Source organism: Oratosquilla oratoria, chromosome 43 (genome assembly GCF_046742065.1).
Source record: "Oratosquilla oratoria isolate Oo_2021 chromosome 43, ASM4674206v1, whole genome shotgun sequence".
NCBI classification, from domain to species: domain Eukaryota; kingdom Metazoa; phylum Arthropoda; class Malacostraca; order Stomatopoda; family Squillidae; genus Oratosquilla; species Oratosquilla oratoria.
Window position 1 is genome coordinate 18,492,317 of NC_134819.1, and position 24,682 is coordinate 18,516,998.

Here is a 24,682-nt window from a genome sequence, read left to right on the forward strand (position 1 = left end):
GCCTGTGTCCTGCGACAGGTCAGGTCACGATGTCCGCTAGCCGGCTTCCGACGTTGCCAATAGTACTATGTCTCCGTCCCTAGTTGCGAAGGGTACTACGAATAATGTTCATGCGGGAGGGTGACACAGTTCCAAGTGTTCTTTGAGGTAGACACTGTTCACGAGCGGGTTAAACACAGTCCTAATAATTCTAATTGCCTAGCTTAATCAAATATGTGGCAGCGCGCAGGGGCGGGAAGGGGGTGTGTTTGAGTGCTTTGTGTGAGTGCGAACCGTTGAGCATGGCTCCGAGAACACAAATCAAAAAGGGGGGGGGGTGTTTCTAGATATTAGAAGTCTCTCCCTTCGTTAAGGCATTGAATTGGTTGTCAAAAATGACATGACAAATAAAGAGGATATCGAGGAGGAGAAAAGACAGGATGTTGCTACTAGAAGTCTTAAGGACTGGAAATTCCCCCGAGTATGGGGAATTTAGGGCTGATACGGAGAGAAAACAGACGAGAAAATGGGAAGGGAGACAACGAGCTGGGTGTCACAATTTAAAAAATTGTGACACCAGATGCTGATCGACAGACAGATGGGCACCCAGGTGAGTTCGTCACCCTGAAAAGTGAGAGGGAGGCGTGTATCGGACAATTCATTCAGACCACATTTCACGTAGTTCGAGACATGGTTTGAAACTGACCAAAAGTGTTATGGGGAGTGATATAAAATTTACCCCAATCACAGACCTCATATAATCCTGAGTGTGAAGTGTAAATACGACGAAGCTTGTAATAAAACAGAGGGGACGCATTCTATGAGAGAACCAGTCTCCCCTCAACATATACCTTTATCCTTCCCTCATTTCCATGTCTATTCCCCACACTACGCCCGAAGTTGACGCACAAATCACCACCACCGGAACAAACGCGAAGAAAATCACCAAGTGGCCCAAGGGTACGGTAAATTATAGTACTGTAATATAAATTTATGGAATACTAAAAACAAAATATTAGAACTGAAATCATGATTACAATATTCAAAGACACATAATGCTTTGTGTTGTGATTTGTACTTTTCAGGGTTGATGAGTCCCTGCCTATCACAGTTATGTAGTTTTCTGCTTCTATGAACGTTGTAATTTCACGGGAGTATCACAGTATTAAATAGGTAGGACGATCACTTAAATTAAGTGTACGTCGTCAGGATTACATATTGAAAGGGATTAGAAAGTCTGTCGGAAGTCATAATATTCTCCACAATATATATCTAAAGATTTATAGACACGAATTCTATAAATTTGATATATAAATATTAGTTAACGAATCTTAGAATTTTAAGAGGATTATTTATCTTTATAATGACATGCGTATTTTTCAAATAGGTCCCTTGTATTGTATTTAATATCCCTATAGACGTCGAAAATAAATATTGTAAACAAATGTGACACACATAAGAGGAATCAGTGAGCTGTCCAGCTGCTGGTGAGTTATTAAAGATGTGAATAATAGAAGTGAAAACAAGAATGAATTTCCTTGACTTTAGTTATTTATGTCTGTTAGAGGTTGGGATAGAATTTATCGAGTGAGAAACATTATTTCTTATGGTATAATCAGTCGTTGACAGTGTTTCTCACTTATCCAGTCAGCATAGTTCTTTATAAATTAAATGTTCTAACACATTCGTAAAATAAAGTAAAATTCGGCGAAGAGAAACTGTTGAAAGGTGATCCGTAAATCACGACCACTGTCTCTGGCATTCGTCACCACTTCAGCGCTGAAGAATGAAGAAAGGGCGAGACAGTGGTCATAAATTCATAATAATTATAATTATAATACTTATACACAGATCACCTTTCTGCTTTCAGCAGTTTCTTCTTCCCCAAGGTGGGATTTACATTTTAGCGCCTTGTGTAAAGAATGTAGTTTGATTTATACTCCCAAAAACTGTAGTACAAATAGTGTTAATTTATTTGGTAAAAATATAATAATATAACTCACGACCTCCAGGAATATTATATTCTTTCCTGTTGGTAAATATTTATAAATGTACACATATGTGATATAGCAATAGAAAATGTAACATTAACTTTGTAAATTAGAATACATGAACATAATACCGGTATATATTTTCCTTGGTGGAAGTCAATAACAGAAAAAGTTTGTCCACATTTGGAATATGCTGTTTCCGTTTGGTCACCGAATCTCATTGAAGACATTGACAGATTGGAAAAAGGACAACTGCGAGCCACAAAACTGATTCCAAATATCAAAAATAAATCATACGAAAGTCGACTAAAACATATGAATCTGTTTTCCCTAAAAAAGCATAGACTCAGAGGTGACTAGATACAGGTCTTTAAGATTCTAAAGGGGATTGACAACATCAAAAGTGACAAAATTTAATACTAAGAATCAGACAAGAAATAATGGTTTCTAACTCTCAGGAAATAGATTTAATTTGGAAGTGGGTAGAAACAACTTCACCAACCGTGTAGTTAATGAATGGAATTGACTTCCTGCAGAGGCAGTGCAATGTAGTTCAGTTCAGAGCTTTAAGATTCGTTTAGATAATCATCTAAGCAAGATGCTCTAATGACCCTTTTATTTTATGATATTTTATTTGTTTGTTATTATTTGTCTGTTTGTTTATTATTTGCTTGATTTTCATTTATTATTATTTATCTGTATTATTATTTACTATATGCCTATTTGTTTATTTAACTATATGCATTTATTTAATTTATTATTATTTATATTATTATTATTTTTATTTTATTTTATTTATTTATTTTTATCATTATTATATATATTCTTTTTTGCATCTGACCTAGTTATAGACCAAAAGGTCTCATGTCAGCATGCTCCGCCTTTGTAATCCTTTGTGATACAGACATAGCCACTGCAACTGCTTGAGACACCATCTTTGTTTTGGTAGATGCTTAGGTTGAAGAAATTAAAGTATGATAAATTTGTCTATTCTAACCTAACCTACCAACTAACCTAACCTAACCTAACCTAGCCTAGCCTACCCTACCTACCTAACCTAATCTGCATTTAGTAATGCAATACCTGTAATTCTAGAAGTCATCAGGGTTGTCATTGTCATCTTCAACCTCTGAATCTATCTAAACAAAGATGGCATCTCAAGGAGTTGTTGTGGATTTATGTATTGCTTTCAGCAATGTTTTCTGTTATTGTTTTCTGCTAAGAAAAAACATGTAATGTTGATTGACCATAATTTACAAAATTAACTACAATTTAGATTTAAATTCTGGATAAATTTTTACTAACATGAAGACATGGTATTTAAAAATTAAACTAATGTTGTTTAATAGCTTTTGATATGATTGTGATTATGCTGATACTGTTTAACTGCAAACTAACGATTCAACCTTCTCCCCTGCCCCTCCTACCATCTTAGGGACAGATTGAGAAAATTATATTTTTGGGTAGTTAGCTAATTGTAGTGTACAAGAAAGGTAAAACACCTATTTGTTCCCATCTTCTCACCAATTCATCATGCCTACCCTCATATTCATGTGTAGCTCCAACATATGTTTTTATCCTTGATTTCCAGTTACTATCACTTATGTGTCGCAAAGTGTGCACCATCTCTATGACAGTACACACAACTATCTTCCTCCTTTGAAACTTATCTCCAACTTGCTGCCACCCTCACATCCAGTACATCTCATGACTTTTCTCTTGCTTACATTTACTTTCAACTTTCTGCCATTGCATACCTTCCCATACTCCATCACTAGCTGCTTCAGTGACTGCCTATGAAAAATTTGTTCTCCCCAATTACTCCCTCTGTTCCCCTCCTAATATTCTTATATAATATCCTCCCATATATTATACTTAACATATTGATCCCTCATAACACATTGCTGCTTCATTTATATGTCCTCTTTCCCTTTGTATTATGGATCTATACATACTTCCCTCTCATAGGCACACATAAAGCAAAGTCATAAGCCAATCTACTATAATTGTTTGTTCCTTTGTTACACTCCACAACACCCCATCTAACAACCTTGTCATTCAACAAATGTTTGAAATACTGAACTTCTCATCCCTTTACTGTCTTCTTTTCCATTGATATCTCTTTGTTTGCACCTTTTCCTTTCTGCTTAACTTTACCCCTCACTCTTTTCAGTTTGTCTAAAACATCTTTGTATTGATTCATTTATTATTATTTTTTTTTATTCTCCATTAAGAACCTGCCCCACTTTAAATCTGCTCTCCTCTTTGTCTCCCTCATCTTGTGTTTTGCTTCTTTTCACTCTTTTCTGTACCTCTCATATGTTTCCCTCGATCTACTTTGCAACTTTGTACTCTACATGAATTTGAAGCTAGGGATGATAAAATTGGAGAGTAGAAGACAGAACCCAACAAGCATTGATCCTTTCCTGTATACTACAAATATGTAAATGCATACCATGCCTCTTTATCAACAAAACCCTCATACACATACACACCCAAGATTCTTGGTGTAACATACAATACATCCATGTCATTCAAACAACACATCACAAACTTAAAGACAAAATGCACACCTAGACTCAATTACAACATTTGGACAAAACAAAGAAACTACCACTACAGTATACAAACAATATATATGTTCAGTGATGAATTATCCAAGCCTTACATGGGACTCTAATCTCACTAAGACACACCATAACACCCCTATACAGAATAAAGCCCTAAAGACAATTACAGGCTGTATAAATACAACACCTACACCATGAAGCAATAGTCCTCAAAGTCAAGGATCACCTTGATATAAGAGGCATATAAACACTTGCCACAGCCTCCACAAATACAACCCACTCACTATACTACATGTCAGAATACCCACATGCATTAAGAAAACCTATCACACATAAATACTCTCTTCTCTTCCTCCACAACCACCAGACACCTGCCTCCAGAAGCATATCCATGATTATATTGCTCACTGCCCCATCAACAAACTGAAAGATAACACATTGCTGCATGCCAGACCCACTGATATCCATTCCTCTGAATCCTCTCTACCCCAAGAGGACAGAGTCCACCTGGCCAGGCTGTAGTGTGGACACCATCCAGCCCTTCTAAGCTATTGGATGTTACTGGATGGCTGCATCACAGATAATTGTCCAGGAAGTAGTGCTTCACCCAATAGTATTGGACACATTATGGAAGACTGCATTGTACACAGTCATGCATGCCAACAACACGGTATACACTCAATAAGGGATTTGTGAGAAAACTCCATTCCAACCATGGCATTCCTCATGGAGATGGGACTGTGCAACTATACAGTCTAGGGAATGACAACAACAACTCCCTTTCTAAACACATCTTCAACATCTCCCCATTTCAATTCATATCTAACAGCCCATATGCCCCTACTATTGGCTCATCTACTCTTATCTACTGCATCAAGTGTGAAACAAAATATTTTAGGTTTTTTGTCTAGTGAGAGAAGTTTACTGTTTAATCTGGTTAGTGAGTAATTTTTAGTCATTTTAGTCCGGGGTAAGCAACATAGAGGAATTTGAAAGGATGCAGACATTCTGTTTTGTCAGTCATGCTTCAAGCTTGTGGTAAGTTGGAGTGTTTTTGCATTTGGTTTTGTAGTTACTGTGTTAGCCTATTTTTGTTAGGTCATCTTATATTTTGGAAACATTAAATGTGTATTGTTTCCAGATAACTTTCTTATATAATGGGTGTACGTGAAAATGAGCTGGAGGAGCTAAAGAAATGTGTGGAGCGTGTTATTTCAAACTGCACTTTGGAGACTTGTGTAGCTGCAATGGTACGCATCAACATTCAGTAAGTATCATGTCAAACAGTTGTTAGGAAGGATTAATAGAAATTTTCCCATTATGGTGAAGAGGAAAATAATGCCACCATCTTGTTTCTATGCATGTCAAAGAAAATGTCTAAATGGGATGGAGTATATTTTTATCCTATGAAGAATCAAGGAACAGAGGGTCTGCAAGGAATATTTATACCAGAATCCCAGTAAGAAGGTATATGAATGGATGTGGTATAAATAAAAGCAAAAGGGAGGAGATTGATAGGATGTTTATAAGAAGACAGATGTATTAGCATTAAGTGAAACAAAACTGAAAGGGTAAGGTGAGTTTGAGTTTTGGAGTGTACAAAGTAGGGTGTTTGTGGAGGGGCAAGAGGGTGAAGGAGGGAAGAAGTGTCACTGTGGGTAAGTAATGAAAGAAAGTGTGATTGAGGATATGGGTGAAAATATGATTGGATTGGAAGATATGGATGTTTGTGAGTGCATATGGTTTTGGTGGTAAGAAAGGTGAAGAAGAGATAGAAACATTTAAAAATTATTTGAATGAGTGTGGATAGTTTTTGGAGGAATGTGAATTAGTGGTGTTAGGGGACCAAAAGCTAGAGTAGGAGAGGAGCCAGTGGATGGAGTCATAGGGAGCCGTGGTGTGTCAGGAACAAAAGTGGAGAGGTGTAGATGTGCATTGAAATGGAAATTATAGAAGTGTTCAAGAAGAAATATGTAAATAAGTATATGTGGGCCAGGGTGCTTGGTAGAAAGGTAGAGGGGGCATTGATAGATTATATTTTGGTGCCTAAAAGGATGATTGGAAGACATCAATCAATCCATCTGTTGCCCATGGTTTCTCTTGCACAAGTCTTGTGGCCTTGAGGTAATTGGCAACAGCCTCTTGGCAGGACCATAAGTCACTCAGGGAAGATATATTGTTGCACCAAGTGTTTTGTGCCCTCTGTGTAGTGGTTACATCTGGGGGCAGTTTGAATGTGGCCAGGCCTATTCTGTGTTGGTGCTGCCTTGGTGTTGGATGGTGCCCTTAGGTGCTGCCTTGGCGTTGGATTGGTGCCCGAAGTGCAGGCATGGCAGCATGGTTCTTGTCATGTGTGAGAGGGTTTTCTCTGTGGGGTTTCTATCTGGGGGTTATTGGTGGAATATTGAGTAATGTTTGTAGATTGTTTTTGTTCAATTTGATGATGGTTGGGAACCATACTGTGGAGGCGTAGTTAAGGGTGATTTTTATGGCTCGCTTATAGATGATTATTAGTTTCCATTGTAAGATTAAGTATTACTTTTGCTTAATATTCTGAAAAAAAGCTAAAGTGAGAACATATACTTTGATTTATATTGAAAAAATATTGTATTTGTGCTACAGAGTACATCACTTTAAAAGCATCATCAATATTTACAAAATTCAGGTTAGCCCCCCCCCCCCCATTTTGATCCAGGGTCCAAATCTTTCTTCACCACAATTTGTCTGTAGTTACTGAAATACCTTGCTTCAATGCCCATAGTTTCAAGGTTCTTCTGTAGTGAAGATAGATAGGCAGGAATTGAGTAATAGTCAATTAGTGAGCTCGTATTGGAGGCCAAGTTGTGGCCTCTTGGGAATGCTCCTCTGAGTGGAGGTAGGGGGGAAGATGATGAGAGGGACTTGCATTGGCTGTCAAGTCTCGGACTATATTGGATCTTTCAATCTGCCCATGGCTGTTATCTCCCCAGCAATGCCAGCAACTGTGTATGAAGGTCTTCTTCATCGTAACCCCAAAAAGGGAAATGAAAACTGGCAAATGTTGAACTTATTTATGCAAAAGGTAATAAGGGCACATGTAACTACAGATGTATAATACTGGCAAGTATTACTGGCATAGATAAGATGCATGGGTCTCTTAAAGATTCTTTTGTAGTGTGATTTCCCCAAGTGAAGGGGGGGACTTAAAGCTGAAAGTAAATGAAAGAATATTTTTGATGATAGTTGAATTACATGTGTATAATGTGTACAAGTCTACCTGGGAGCCATGGATCTTCAGCAGAAGAGATCTGAGGTTTTTCCCCCATGTAGGGGGAAAAAGCCTTTGGTATATGTATGTATGTATGTATAGAAAGGAAAGAGATCTGTTTTCATTTTGGTTCTATGAATACTTGAATACTTGTTATAATTTACAGAAAAATAAATTCAAAATAAGATAAAAGTAAAACCCCTACAAGTTGGCATAATACAAGTGCATGCCTTGACACATTAGCTATTCTGTTGAGTTCTGAGAAAGGATTTCCACTTATCCATCACAAGAGAGAAAAGTATTGAATGATTAGGATGATAATCTTTTATACAGTTGTAGGATGTTTTCCAAGTATAAAGAAGGTCTTTTGGAGGTGTTGAGGAGGCTCAAGATCACTGTTGGGTTCACTTTTCTAATAGTAATAACGCCTATTGATGTATTTTAACAAGACGCAGACTGCCTCTCTGAAGGTGGCTGTAACTAATTGACAGTTGGGCAATGCATAGAACTTTTCCCTCTATTTCTTCTTAATAAATATAGCTTAGCTGAGTTGTAGAAGTTACTGACTTGTTGGAAGCTATCTTGTAGGTGTTTTACTGCCACACTGTATTCATTGTAATAGCTCAGAGGCTATGATTGATTGATTTATTTACTTTTTATTTTATATTATATTTTTTCTTACAGGCGTACTAAATACAAACAGATTGTCTGCTGCTTCCAGTTTCCAGATGAATATCCAAAGTATCCAATCCTCACAGAGCTGAAGAGTCATCATATATCCCAAAAACTGTTAGATGGACTTGTAAAAATTTGTGATGAGGAAGCAAAGAAACGGCTAGGAAAACCACAGGTTAGAAGTGTTGACCTTCTGAGCAGCTTGTGTTCTCAGGGTTCTCAAAAAGTTAGATATTGCACACAAACCTTTGGTAGTTGTTGTAACTTGTATTATAAGTAAAAACACTTTGATGTTCTTTATAAGGGCTATTTCAATTTGTTTTGTTACCCAAAATAGCACTGATGTAGGTGTCAGGACACACTGGACTAAATACTATCCAATTAAGGGTTTGTTGCACACTCAGATGGACAAAAAGTATCCAAAGGGCAGACAGATTTCCACAACATAAAATACACACCCAACTTAAGAACATAAGAATGATGGAGACTGCAAGAGACTATAAGGTCTGCACTTGGTACTTCCATGTCTGTTACCACCTATCATCCCCATCCTTAAATCTGTCTAGCCTTCTCCTAAAACAACTGATAGTTTCAGCGCTTACTACATGGTTACTAAGTCTAATTCATTCATTGACCACACCATTAGTAACCCAGTTCTTGTCCGTTTCTTTCTTAACTCTAAATTTGTCCAATTTTAATTCATTACTGCAACTCCTGCCCTATTGTCTTAATATGATGACCTTGTCTGTATCCCCCTTGTTAATGCCCTTGATCCACTTGAGCATCTCTATTAGGTCACCCCACACACTGCATCTTTCCAAAGAGTGTAAATTAAGGTGCCTAAGCTTGTCCTCATAATGTAAATTTTTTAGCCCTTGTATCATTTTGGTCATTTTCCTCTGTACTGATTCTAGTGAATTGATATTCATTCTATAGGACGGAGACAAAAATTGTACCACATAGTCAAGGATGGGTCTAACTAATGCCAGAAAGAGTTTTATAACTACCTCTGCACTCTTATTTGTAACCATCCTAGCAATGAAACCTAATGCTCTGTTAGTTCTTTTCCTGGCTCTATTGCAGGACTCACTAGAATTCCCAAGATTCTCTCACACTCAGTTTTCTCTAAATAGGTGTAACCCTACGTTTAACAGACTGCACTTTGAGAGGTTGAAGTCCATTTGCCATTTCATTGACCATGTGAACAATTTATTAAGATCCTCCACCTACAGTATCTTGGCATCTTCTGATGTAATTTGGCACCCTATTTTAGTGTCATCCACAAACTTAATAAAAATCACTACTAATCCCAATGTCCAAGTTGTTTATATACATAATGAACAATAAGGGACCCAAAACTGCCCTGGGGCACTCCACCAATAACATTCCCCCATTTGGATTTTACATCATTTATGGTTGTCATGATTTTGTGTTGTTTTTGGTGCCTGCTTCAAACCTGGCCATGATTTGAACAGTTTTACCAATCCAACTGCCAGCGAGCTTTGCCTTTAATCAGGAACATTTCTTTCTTTCACTGAATGTGAAATAAAGATGAATGCAAAAATATAACTACTTTACTTACTTACACGATACAAAATATTTACAGAGTGGACTTACATGATACAAAGGGTTTGAATGAGGGTATGAAAGTGTGTATTACAGCATGCAACCCTCTTTTTATATGTGGGGCACTTCCAAGTGCCAATGGCAGGTCCCATTTTCCTATATCTATAGGCCTAGTCTATAGTCCTGTTTACCTGGCTTCACACAATCCTTCTCCTTCTTTATTTTTGTGTGAAGAAGGTTTACAAATTATAATTTGCCACCTATCTGAATCTTGCCAAGAACTATTTGTGATGACACTACTTCCCTATTGATGTCGCTACCCTTGACCTCTTGATACTATTGGCTTCAGTTTTGTACTCCTCTGCTGTACGATGCAGCAATTTTCATCCAGACTGTAACTGGTAATTGATTGTAGTTTTCATATTTTTATGGTCCTATATCTCATTATCCAGCTTAAGATAGTTTAGTAGTGATCAGATCCAACATGAATATATATATATGCACAAATTTCACAAGTCACACATGAATCACAAATATGCAGAGTCCACTAGGAAAAGGAAAAACACACGGAGTCCGAGCGCTTTCGTGATATATTCACATTATCAAGGAGTACAGAAAAATGTACTCCTTGATAATGTGAATATATCACGAAAGTGCTCAGACTCCGTGTGTATTTCCTTTTCCTAGTGGACTCTGCATATACATTATATATATATTTATATATATATACATTATATATATATATATTATATATATATATATATATATACATATGTGTGTGTGTGTGTGTGTGTGTGTATTTAGCTAGTTGTATTTTATGGGAAGGGGAGCTATGCTCATGTCCCGTCTTCATATCTCATTTTATCTAAACTATTTTTAAATTCATGTATTGTTTTTGCACACACTATGTGTTGGCACAGTGTATGTATATATATATACTTTCTCATCTAACTTGTTCCAACTGTCTATTACTCTGTGAGGAAAGCTGTTCTTTTTCAGATCTATAGCTGTCTTTCTTGATTTTCTTTCTGTGTCCTCTTGTATTTCTATCATCCCATTTTATTAGATCCTCTCTATCAATAATTTCTATGCCTTTCATGATTCTGTAAATAGCTATCAGATCTCCTCTCTCTCTTCTTTGCTCTAGTGTCTGTACCTCAAGTTTTGCTAGTCTCTCTTCATATGATAGTTTTGAGAGTGTTGGTGCCAATGGGACCTTTCACAGTCAGGCTCGTAGATTCCTATTAGCGCTTGAATTTTCAATTGTCTTGGATTTCACGAGGCAAAGGGGTGACTTAGCTAATTTGGAAACCGATATTTAAAAAAAGATACGACATAAATTGCTGCATAAATGTATCTAAAATTAAAAACATGACTCTTAATGTTATTATTTTTACTTACTGGTGTGTGATAAGGCTTTATTAAGTTAATTATAAGGAAAAACTAAAAATAGGTAATTATTTTTACTGAAGTAAGTATGAGCAGTAAAAATAAGAGGATGTTGATTTCGGTTTGTGCATTTTATCTGAGAGTGTTGAAAAATAATGGATATCACTGTCACGTCCTGTATATGAAGATAATCAGTGAGATAAAAGAAAACAGTGGTGGCGGATGTATGAAGTGAGCGACGTTTGTGTAAAGAATAGCCTCTTAGATCTGCTGGGAGCTATTTTCAAACAAATATGACTAATTTTATGTGTGCCGTGGCAGACTGCAAGTCATGTTCAAGAAAAAGTAAGAGAAAGACAAATGTTAATCGTACCGGAAAAATTAAGTCTTCGATGCAAAATTATATTTTCTATACATTACATGGATTTGCCTATTGCTTTGTGCATTCAAATGAAAGTATATATCAGTATACGTCCATTGAAGTCGGTAGAAAATGACAAATTGCTTGGCTTGATACAATTATAGGCTGTTTTACGAATATTATCTGTAATTATAAATAGAGCCTCAAACGATGCTATATGCCGTTTGCAATCATGAAATTAATTTACTTAAATTTCAGACACAATAATATTGTACAATGATACACCTCTGTAAGCTTATAAAACTTGCCCAAAAAAGTATTTATTTTCCGGCAAGAATTACAAAATCTGGTGGTGTCTGGTATCAAATCACTCACTGCGAAAGGTCCCATTTTGTAATTGCTTTTTGTATTCTTTCAAGTTTTTTTTATAAAAAAAATTCTGCTTGGTGACCACATCGTTGCTGCATATTCCAATCTTGGTCTTATCAGAGTGATTAGTATTTTCATCATTTCTTCATCCAGGTATGTAAATGCCACTTTGATTGTTCTTATTGAATTATAAGTTTCACCAAAAATCTTATTTATTTGTTTCTCAGGTGACATATTATTCATAACAATGACTCCCAGGTCCTTCTCATTTTCAACTTTTTTTATTCTTCTCCCAATTTATATGATCCTGTTATTCTGTTTTTGCTTTTTCCAAATTCCATTATACTACACTTTTGAGTATTGAACTCCATCTCCCACTTCCTATTCCATTCCCAGACTTTATTTAGATCACTCTGTAGTGATTCACAATCTTCTTCCGTGTTCACTTTTTTTAATAGTTTTGCATCATCTGCAAAGAAGCTCATATAACTTTCAATTTCTTCATCCATATCATTAATATATATAGCAAACATTATTGGGGCCAAAATTGTTCCACTTATTACTTCATCCCAATTTGAGTGTTTGTCTTATCACTACTCTCATTTTTCTTTCTTGCAAAAAGTCTTCCATCCATTTAAGCAGTTTGCCCTGTATTCCTCTTTTGGTTTCCAATTTCTTAAGCAACTTCTTATGTGGTACTTTGTCAAAAGCTTTTTTAGGTCTAGAAATGCACAATCAGCCCATCCATCTCTTTCTTGTATTATATCTATTAGCCTTGAATAGAAACATATTAAATTGGTGATGCATGATCTTCCTTGTCTGAATCCAAATTGCCTTGGATTTAGTACGTTTTTTTTTTTCTAAATATTTTACCCATCTACTTTTGACAATTCTTTCACAAATATTTGCTATTGTACTTATTAGAGAGACTGGTCTATAGTTTGTAGGGTATTCTTTATTTCCTCCTTTATATACTGGTACTATATTTGCTTTTTTCCAATCTTTTGGAACTTTTCCTTCTTTCAAGGAACTGTTTATTATGCTATGTATTTTGTCTGCCAGTTCATTCCTGCATTCTTTCAGAATCCAGTTTGCTATTTCATCTGGTCCATGCGATTTTCTGACATCAAGATTACTCAAGTGTTTCATTATTTCATTCTTTGTTACTTCTATTTCTTTCATAGGGGGGACTTTCTCTTTCCATTCAATCTCTTCAGGTTGTATGTTCTCCCTTGTAAACACTGATTTAAAATGCTTGTTCATAATTTCTGCCATTTCTATTTCCTCTGTGTATTCAACTCCTTGTCTTAATTTCTCCAAATCTTGTTTGTTTTTCAGTTGTTTACAAATCTGTAAAATTATTTTGGTTGATCTTTACATTTTTCTATGACATCTTTTTCATATTTTCTCTTTTCCTCTCTGCACACTTGTACATATTCATTTCTTTAACAAGTATATATTTTCCATTTTCAGGTCTTTTGTCTTTCATACATTTGGTCCAAGATTTATCTCTTTTGTCTTTTAACTCCCAACAACTTTTATTGTGCCAGCACTTTACATATTCTTTTTCTTGTTTTTGTCTTGGGATATACTTTTCCACTCCTTTTTTATAAATTTTTGTCAAAATATTCCATTTCTCCTCCACTGTTGTTTCTTCTTTGTATATTCCTTCCCAGTTTTCTTTTTGAAAGAATTCTCTTATTTTATCAAAGTTTTTTCATACATCATTCTTCCTTTTCTATATTGTTCATTTCTTTTCATGTGTTTTTCCTCATTTAGTTCCAGTTCGATCAATATGTGGTCACTTTTACTTATTGGTGTTTTATATTCAATCTTGTCCACTATTCTAGGTTCAGATGTGATTATTAGGTCTAGTTTCGATGGTTCTTCTTCATTTCTATACCTAGTGTTCTCCTGTATGGTCAATAATCATCTTGAGTAGAACATTTCCCCATGAGCCGTCTCCACCCTTTACTGTCATCTCTTCCCAGCAGACTTCTTTGCAATTAAAGTCGCTCATCATAACTATTCATCCTCCATCTTCCATTATCTTATTTAATGTTATCTTTGTGTCTTCTAACATACTTTTATGTTCATCTCTTCCCACGATGCTGTTTTTGGAGGCACATAATTTATCACAAACTTTCTGCTCTTCTTATCTCTGTCTTCCACTTCGATCATAATCATCTCTACTGTATTCTTTCCATATGTGACACCTTTCACGTTTATATCCTTCTTAGTCAGGAACATAACTCCACCCTCTTGTTCTGTCTCTCTGTTTCTACATACATATACCAAGGCTTTTTCCCCCTTCCAAGGGAGGTAGCCAAAAAGGGAAAGGCATAAAAACACTCCCACCCATTTCATCCCTAAATACACTCCACACCCCTCCCACCCTTCCTCTCATCTGAGCACCTCCTGGATGACGGGTCATCCCTGCACCCTGCCCACCGCCCTGGGTCAGAAGCAGTGTCGCAAGACACAGTACATCCACAGCAAGGCCGCTTCATTTAATCGGCGACCCCCCCTCTCCGTCCCCCTTTGCATATAAGGAGAGGACGGGGAGAAATCCCTTCGGGCTGCGTCAAAAATTACTCACACATACTACCCCACCCCCCACCCCCCCGCCCATTCCTCCTCATGCAGTCACAACATCATCCATATACAACCATTCTCCACTCACCTCTGTCTTCCGTCCTCTCCCTTCCTTCTTCAACAGACATTCCCCTCTTCCCCAAAGCCCCCTTCACCCCATCCATCCACCTCATCCTAGGACGTCCCCTCATGTTCACTCCCTCCACATCTGCCTTCCATACCTCTTTTACTAGTCTTTCTTCACTCATTCTTTCCATGTGTCCAAACCATCCTAATATTCTTTCATCAACCCTATCTCCCAAATCCTTTTTCACCCCTGTTCTCCTCCTCACTTCCTCATTTCTCACTCTATCTAGCCTAGTAACCCCCACCATACTTCTCAGACACCTCATCTCAAACACATTCAAACTCCTTCTCTCTCTTCTTCTCTTATGTTCCACGTTTCTGCCCCATACAGTGCTGTTGGCACAATCACTCCTTCATACAGTCTCCTCTTCGCATCCATTCCCAAATGTCTATTCCTCATTACACTCTTCAAACCACCAAGGCATTTACTCGCTTCTCTCAATCTACATTCTACCTCCACCTTCACTCCACCTTTTCCTGCTACACTTGCACCCAAGTATCTAAAACTATCCACTTCCTCCAGTCGCTCTCCCCTTAATGTTCACTTCCAGTCTACTGCCACTTTCACCCCTTGTACATCTCATCACCTTACTTTTACCCACATTTATCTTTAGCTTTCTTCTATCACATACTCTCCCAAACTCTGCCACCAGCTTCCTCAATCCCTCCTCTGACCCTGCCACAAGCGCAGTGTCGTCCGCAAACAACAGCTGGCTCACCTCCCACTTTTCTCCATTTTCTTTAACCATCTCCAATCCCTGACTCACTACCCTAGCATTCACCTCTCGCACCACCCCATCCATGTATAAGTTGAACAGCCAGGGCGACATAACGCATCCTTGACGAAGTCCCACCTTTACTTCAAACCACTCACTCTCTCCATTTCCAATCCTAACACATGCTCTACTACTCACATAAAAACTCTTGACAGCTCCCAAAAGCTTTCCTCCTATCCCATAAATCTGCATAACCTCCCACAGTGCCTTTCTGTCTACCCTATCATAAGCCTTTTCCAGATCCATAAAAGCCCAAAAAACATCCTTCCCCTTTCCTATAGCTTTCTCACATATCTGTCTTACCACAAAGATCTGATCTACACAACCTCTACCCGTCCTAAATCCACACTGTTCCTCACCAATTACTCCTTCTGTTCCTCTCCTAATCCTCTCAATTAAGATTCTCCCATAAGCCTTCCCTACTACACTCAACAGGCTAATCCCTCTGAAACTACTACATTCACACTTGTCCCCTTTTCCCTTGTACAGAGGAACTATACAGGCACTACTCCAGTCCTCCGGTACTCTACCCTCTCTCCAGCAAACATTAAATAATCTCACCAACCAGTCCACCATCACTGAACCTCCCTTTTTCAGACATTCTGCATGACATCCATCCAGACCAGGTGCCTTACCTGCTTTCATCATCTTTACAACTGCCTTCACCTCATCCTTCCTTATTTCTCCTCCATTCTCCTCACTCATCACTCTCATTTTCTTCGTATTTCCCACTGCAGCTATCTTTCCCTCCCTATCCTCCTTCACATTCAGCAACTCCCTAAAATATTCTGCCCATCTTCCCCTCACTGCCGTCTCTTCCATTATCAACTCTCCATCTGTACCTTTTACCTTTTCTTCCCTACTTGATTCGCCTCCTCTTCCTCTCTTAATTTCTTTCCAAAACATCTTTTTATTACTTTCAAAGTTTTCTGTCATACTCCTACCCCATTTCACATCTGCTCTCCTCTTTGCCTCCTTTACCTTTTGCTTTACTTCTCTTTTCTTTTCTTTGTACGTCTCATATGACTCCCCTGTCCTCTTTTGTAACCAATCTGTGAATGCTCGCTTCTTCTCTTCTACAACCTTCTTTGTTTCCTCATCCCACCATTCACTACCCTTTCTTCTATTTCCCCCTGTCCTTCTTGTTCCACACACCATCCTTGCACACTTTAAGACTCCCTCCTTGAACCATCCCCATTCCTCCTCCACACCCATCTCTGCTCTATCCTTAACTCCCTCCCACTCCTCCTTCAGCTTCTTTTCGTACTCCTTCTCCTTTTCCTTTTCATTCAAGGAGTTCACTCTAAGAACCTCCCTACCTTTTGTCCCTTTCCTCCTTCTCCATCTACCCTCCACTCTCAACTTACCTTCCACCAAAAAATGATCTGATATTCCCCCACCCTCTCCCCTTAGCACATGTACATCCTTAACTCTTCCTATCATAATCCTATTTACCACTACATAATCCATTAGCGCTCTATCTACCACCCTTCCCTCCACCACCCTCTCCCATGTGTACTTATGCTTGACTTTCTTCCAAAACACTGTATTTGCTATCATCAACTCTCTTTCTAGACACATTTCCACCATCAACTCTCCACTACGATTCTTTCCTGGAACTCCACACTTCCCAACCACTCCATCGATTGGACCGTTTCCCACTCTAGCATTAAGGTCTCCCAGTACTATTACATTGACATTTCTTCCTAAACCCTCTATGCACTCATTTAAATCTATCCAAAAGGCCTCCCTTTCTTCCATGCTCTTCTCACTGCCCGGCCCATATGCACTTACAAAGACCCACATCTCCTTTCCCAGTTTCACCTTCATCCACATTATCCTTGAGGAAACCTCCTTCCACTCCACTACCCGTTTACCTATCTCCTCACTTACTAGAATAGCCACCCCTTCCCTCCCTCGCCCTCTCTTCACTCCTGATAATCTCCCACTTACACTCCCAAACATACACTCACCCTTCCCTTTCAACTTAGTTTCACTCAAAGCCAACACATCCAACTTTCTTCTCACAAACATACTACCTATCTCTTCCCTTTTACTCTCATCTGTACCACATCCACGCACATTGAAAGACCCAAACCTTAGGGTGCTGGCCCGAGGCCCGCCAGCACCCCTTATGCCTTTTCTTTTCATTTTAGGTAATTGCCCCTTGGGGCTACAGGGAGAAGGATGCCTAGTCCCTCTCCCCGTCCCTTTCTTCTCGCCTCTTACAATCCAAGTGGGAAAACTTGGTGGCAGTATTCTTTTCCCCCACCACAGGGAATTCCCCCAATCAGAAAGAGAATACTCAGAGAAATGGTACAGGACAGCAACAAGGGGTTGGGGGACAGCATAACGGAGGGACAGTCGTAGTATAAAAGTGTCATCATTTCTCTATGAACAGAATTTCTTCTATCATAGACAAAATGATGTGTGGCTCTGGTCCGTAGGGGCGCCCCATATAGACCCTAAAGTATCGACTGCATGCTACTTTGCCACAATAACAAGCAGCCAATACCCCAGACGGGGTACTTATGCCTCTCTGTTTCTAATCCAATAATTATATGCATCATGTCCTACACTGTTGGGTGGTAGTGGACCTTTTAATTTCGTTTCTACAATTCCCATTATGTCCGGTTCTTTTTCCTTCAGATAATCATTCAGCTCATTCAATCCTGTTATTAATCCATCTATATTTGTGTAAGACACTCTTAGTTTTCTGCCACTTCCATTATATTCTCAGTTTCCCTTTTGTTTTTCTCTAGTATGTCGTATTTCCTTACTTTCATATTCACTACTCTCCAATATAATTTATCTTTTTCTGACTGTTCTGTTCTCGTTTTTTCCTTAGCTTCATGTCTTTTAATTTTTTCCTCCTCTCTTTCCTCTTTATTCATTTACCTATTTATATTGTTCACTTGCTGCTAGTTTCCCTGTTTTTGATAAGATATTCTCTGCCGTCGTTTCTGACCTGAATTTAATCTTAATTGGTCTGGTCTTATCTGTACTATACTTTCCAAGTCTATACATCTCTTCAATTTGTTTCATGATTTCAGGTTCATCTTCCTGAACTAATTCTAGTAAACTGCTTACTTTTTCTTTTTCCTCATTGATTCTTGTGGTTCTATTTAGGTTATGTTTCTCTTCCATTCCTAATATAATTATACATTTCTTTTTATCTGCTAAGTCTCTTGCTATATTCTCCTTCTGTCTCGTCACTTTAATAACTGAGTATTCAGTTTGTTCATTTATTCGCTGTTTAATTATGTCAGTAAATGCAACTTTACTGTTTTCTTTGATTTTTTTTTCCAACCCTGTGCTTCTTTTGCTATGGCCTCTTTATTGTCTTTATTATTACTCTTTAATTCTTCATTCTCCTCATTTACTTCTTTTAACTATCTTTTTAATTCTTCTATTTCTTTAGTTAAGGTTTTTGTTCACCTTCTCTAGTCTTCTAATTTTTCAACTTTCTGCGCAATCTTTGCTATGTTACCGAACCTATTCTCCCAATGTTCGGTCATTTGTTCAAGTTTTTCCTCTACTCTTGCTAATCGGGGGAGGTTGGTATCCGCCCCCCCTCATTAAATCCCTGGAAATTATTATCCTCATCTTCCATTGTGCTGCTCTTATGTATATTTCTAATCTTTACATTTTTGTTAATCCTTTCACCAAAATCATCGGTCCTTCTCTTGTTTACAAGACGCCTGGCCTCCTGGACCAAGTCCTCCCCTTCCTCATTTCCTTCCATTTCCCTCAGTAATCCCTCCCCTTCTCCTTTTTCCTCACTTTCCCACTACACCACGAGCTTTCCCCTTCCCTGTAAATACAATAAGGTACTTCCTCTGCATTGAGATCCACGAAAATTTCACTTTTTCTTCAGAACTCCAATCTTCGCCGTCCATCCGACGAAAGTGTGTATTTACCTAGTTGTACCTAGTTGTATTTTACGGGAAGGGGAGCTATGCTCGTGAGGTCCCGTCTTCATATCTCATTTTATCTAAACTATTTTTAAATTCATGTATTGTTTTTGCACACACCACTTTCTCATCTAACTTGTTCCAACTGTCTATTGCTCTGTGAGGAAAGCTGTTCTTTTTCAAATCTCTTCTATAGTTGTCTTTTTTTATTTTCTTTCCGTGTCCTCTTGTATTTCTGTCATCCCATTTGATCAGATTCTCTCTATCAGTAATTTCTATGCCTTTCATGATTCTGTAAATAGCTATCAAATCTCCTCTCTCTCTTCTTTGCTCTAGTGTCTGTAGTTTAAGTTTTTGTAGTCTCTCTTCATATGATAGTTTTGAGAGTGTTGGTGCCAGTTTAGTAATTGCTCTTTGTATTCTTTCAAGTTTTTTTATACATTTTTTTGTACTTGGTGACCATATCGTTGCTGCATATTCTAATCTTGGTCTTATCAGGGTGACTAGGATTTTCCTCACCATTTCTTCATCCAGGTATGTAAATGCCACTTTGATTGTTCTTATTAAATTATAAGTTTCTCCAAAAATCTTATTTATATGTTTCTCAGGTGACATATTATTCATAACAATGACTCCCAGGTCCCTCTCATTTTCTACTCTTTTTATTCCTTCTTCTCCCAAATTATATGATCCTGTTATTCTGTTTTTGCTTTTTCCAAATTCCATTATACTACACTTTTTTGTATTGAACTCCATCTCCCACTTCCTACTCCATTCTTGTACTTTATTTAGATCTCTCTGTAGTGATTCACAATCTTCTTCAGTTTTCACTCTTTTCAGTAATTTTGCATCATCTGCAAAGAAGCTCATATAGCTTTCAATTCCTTCATCCATATCATTAATATATATAGCAAACATTATTGGGGCCAGAACTGTTCCCTGCGGGACACCGCTTATTACTTCATTCCATTTTGAGTGCTGATCTCTTATCACTACTCGCATTTTTCTTTCTTGCAAAAAGTCTTCCATCCAATTTAGCAATTTACCTTGTATTCCTCCTTCATATTCTAATTTCTTAAGCAACTTCTTATGTGGTACTTTGTCAAAAGCTTTTTTTTAGGTCTAGAAATGCACAATCAGCCCATCCATCTCTTTCTTGTATTATATCTATTAGCCTTGAATAGAAACATATTAAATTGGTGACGCATGATCGTCCTTGTCTGAATCCAAATTGCCTTGGATTTAGTACGTTGTTTTTTTCCAAGTATTTTACCCATCTACTTTTGATAATTCTTTCACATATTTTTGCTATTGTACTTGTTAGAGAGACTGGTCTATAGTTGGTAGGTTCTTCTTTATTTCCTCCTTTATATATAGGTACTATATTTGCTTTTTTCCAATCTTCTGGAACTTTTCCTTCTTTTAAGGAACTGCTTATTATGCTATGTATTTTGTCTGCCAGTTCATTCCTACATTCTTTCAGAATCCAGTTTGCTATTTCATCTGGCCCATGCGATTTTCTGACATCAAAATTACCCAAGTGTGTCAATATTTCATTCTTCGTTACTTCTATTTCTTCCATAGGGGGGACTTTTTCCTTCCACTCAATCTCTTCAGGTTGTATATTTTCCCTTGTAAACACTGATTTAAAATGTTTGTTCATAATTTCTGCCATTTCCATTTCCTCAGTGTATTCAACTCCCCCTTGTCTTAATTTCTCCAAGTCTTGTTTGTTTTTCAGTTTATTGTTTACAAATCTGTAGAATAGTTTTGGTTGATCTTTACACTTTTCTATAACATCTTTTTCATATTTTCTTTTTTCCTCTCTGCACTTTTGTACATATTCATTTCTATAACCAGTATATATTTTCCATTTTTCAGGTCTTCTGTCTTTTTTCCATCCGGTCCAGGCTTTGTCTCTTTTGTCTTTTAACTCCCTACAACTTTTGTTGTACCAGCATTTTACATATTCTTTTTCTTGTTTTTGTCTTGGGACATACTTTTCCACTCCTTCTTTGTAAATTTTTGTCAAAATATTCCATTTCTCTTCCACTGATGTTTCTTCTTTGTATATTTCTTCCCAGTTTTCTTGTTGGAAGAATTCTCTTATTTTATCAAAGTTTGTTTTTTCATACATCATTCTTCCTTTTCTATATTGTTCATTTCTTTTCATATATTTTTCTTCATTAAGTTCCAGTTCAATCAATATGTGGTCACTTTTACCTATTGGTGTTTTATATTCAATCTTGTCCACTATTCTAGGTTCAGATGTAATTATTAAGTCTAGCCTCGATGGTTCTTCTTCATTTCTATATCTAGTGTTCTCTTGTATCCATTGTGTCATTGAATGGTCAGTAATCATCTCAAGTAGAGCATTTCCCCATGAGTCATCACCACTCTTTACTGTCATTTCTTCCCAGCAGATTTCTTTGCAATTAAAGTCGCCCATCATAACTATTCTTCCTCCGTCTTCCATTATTTTAGTTAATGCTATCTTTGTGTCCTCTAACATACTTTTATGTTCATTCTCCTCCCATGAGGCTGTTTTCGGAGGCACATAGTTGATCACAAATTTTCTGCTCTTCTTATCTCGGTCTTCCACTTCTATCATAATCATCTCTACTGTATTCTTTCCATATATGACACCTTTCACGTTTATATCCTTCTTTGTCAGGAACATAACTCCACCCCCTTGTTTTTTCTCTCTGTTTCTAATCCAATAATTGTATGTATCATGTCCTACACTGTTGGGTGGTAGTGGGCCTTTTAATTTTGTTTCTACAATTCCCATTATGTCCGGTTCTTTTTCTTTCAAATAATCATTCAGTTCATTCAATCCTGTTATCAATCCATCTATATTTGTGTAAGACACTCTTAGTTTTCTGCCACTTCCATTGTGTTCTCTGTTTCCCTTATGTTTTTCTTTAGTATGTCGAACTGCTTTATTTTCATGTTCACTACTCTCCAATAGAATCTCTCTTTCTCTGACTCCGTTCTTTCCTCGTTTTTTGCCTTAGCTTCAATTCTTTTCTGCTTTTCTGCCTCTCTTTCCTCCTTATTCATTTCTCTTTTTATCCATACCTTTTTATATTGATCATTTGTTGCTAGTTTCCCTGTCTTGGATAGAATTTTCTCTGCCGTTGTTTGTGACCTGAATTTAATCTTAATTGGTCTGGTCTTATCTGTACTATATTTTCCGAGTCTGAATTTTTCCTCAATTTCCTTTATAATTTCTGGTTCATCTTCCTGGACTAATTTTAATAAACTGCTTACCCTTTCATTTTCCTCCTTGATTCTTGCGGTTCTATCTGGGTTATGTTTCTCTTCCATTCCTAATATAATTATACATTTCTTTTTGTCAGCTAATTCTCTTACTATATTCTCCTTCTGTCTCATCACTTTAATAACTGAGTCTTCATTATGTTCTTTCAATTGCTGTTTGACTATGTCAGTGAATGAAACCTTATTCCCTTCTTGAGTTATTCTCCAATTTTTAGCTTCTGTAGCTATTTTCTCACTGTTTTCATTACTATTCTTCTTCAATTTCTCATTCTCCTCCTTTACATTTCCTAACTGTCTTTTTAGGTCCTCTACTTCTTCAGTTAAGTTTCTGTTAGCCTTCTCTAGTTGTTCCAATCTTTCAATTCTTTGTAGAATGGAGCCTACATTACCTAACTTACGTTCCAAGTCCTCGATCACCTTATCAACTCTCTCCTCTAGTCTTATCAGTCTGGGGGGGGTTGTGTCCCCCCCACCCTCTTTAAATCCCTGGAACATATTCTCGTCACTTTCTACTGTATTTCTCCTCTCTATACTTCTAATCTTTACATTTTTATTTGCCATTTCGTCATCCGGTGGTCGTTTCATGTTGATCTTCCGCCCGTCTGCCTGGGCCAAGTCCTCCACATCCTCATTATCTTCCATTTCCCCAGTAATCCCTCCCCCTCTCCTCTTTCCTTACTTTCCCACTACCTCACGAGCAATTCCCCCCCTGCAAATACAAAAAGGCACTTCTCTTTGCGTTGGTATCCTCAATCTGCACTTTTCTTCAGAGCGTTCGTCAAGCCGTCCGTTCGTTGAAAGTGTGTGTGTGTGTGTGTGTGTGTGTGTGTGTGATCCATCCATTTCTCACCACTCTAATAGTTTAGATATGCTGGTTAACAATACTGGTTGATTTAAGGGGTCCTTTTTGTTTCCTTCCTTGTGAACTGGGACTATGTTTGCCAATTTGCAATCTTGGGTACTACTTCCATCAGTGAGCATTTTGATTAGTGTGTATTCTATCAGCCAATTGGTCTCTACATTCCTTTAATATCCAGTTTGGAATTCTATCTGGTCCAAGTGCTTTTCTCACACCAAGTGCTTCCTAATAGTTAAGTATTTCTTTTACTTCTGCTGGTTTGTTTTCTAGCCAGTCAGTTCTAGACTTGCCCCACGTCTTCCGCATGGTGTTCTTCAGTTGTAAAACCTGAATGAAAAACAAGGCTTAGGATCTCAGCCTGAGTTATAGCCTCTTGTAGGGTTTACCATCAAATACTTGTTTCGTGATCTGTGTTTTAATTTTCTATTGATAAATCTGTAGAAAAGTTTTGGTTCTTTATTTTTTTTCAATTACAGTATACCCTTTTCACAGCTTGTTTTCTAATGACTTAATTAGTCTTTTATTAAGTTTGGTTAACCCCATGTATTCATATGCATCTTGAGTTCATGTGTAATTTTTTCCATTTTTCAGATACTACAGATAATAAAACTTGTCAGTAATTTTATTGATGAGAATCCTCTGTGTTGTTGCTCTGAAGAAATCACAAATATAAGGAAGACCTGGATTGAAGGTAGTGATGAGCTCAAATTGCGTCAGAAGACATCTTCTCTACTTCTTAAAGTTAATGAGGGTTCCTACTTTATAAAGTACAGTATCTTCATTCCTGAAAATTATCCAGAGAAACAAGTTGGGTAAGTAAAGGAGTTAATGGTATTTTTTAATATATTATTTTAGTAAAAGGTTACCTTAAACATTCAGCACCTATATTAAGTTGGGAGCTTACAGTTCTACCATCAGATGTATGAATTTATTCAGCAAATCCATCGCTATGCTGAATTGGTTACTTGTGGCAAAAGACTATA

At 37.4% G+C, this 24,682-nt stretch overlaps 1 protein-coding gene across 2 annotated transcripts in view; it reads left to right on the forward strand.

The window, feature by feature from the left end:
* Positions 1-1,323: 1,323 nt before the first annotated feature.
* LOC143021827 (uncharacterized) overlaps positions 1,324-24,682 on the forward strand; it is a 37,617-nt gene continuing 14,258 nt past the window's right edge. Inside the window, exons 1-4 of one of the 2 annotated variants that reach the window (XM_076179593.1) lie at positions 1,324-1,466; positions 5,682-5,807; positions 8,472-8,637; positions 24,291-24,511. In XM_076179593.1, the coding sequence (XP_076035708.1) occupies positions 5,698-5,807; positions 8,472-8,637; positions 24,291-24,511 (497 nt within the window). In that variant the 5' untranslated portion in view covers positions 1,324-1,466; positions 5,682-5,697. Of the gene's footprint in view, positions 1,467-1,849; positions 1,869-5,681; positions 5,808-8,471; positions 8,638-24,290; positions 24,512-24,682 lie in introns of those variants that run through there. The other variant, XM_076179594.1, reaches the window with a different exon arrangement.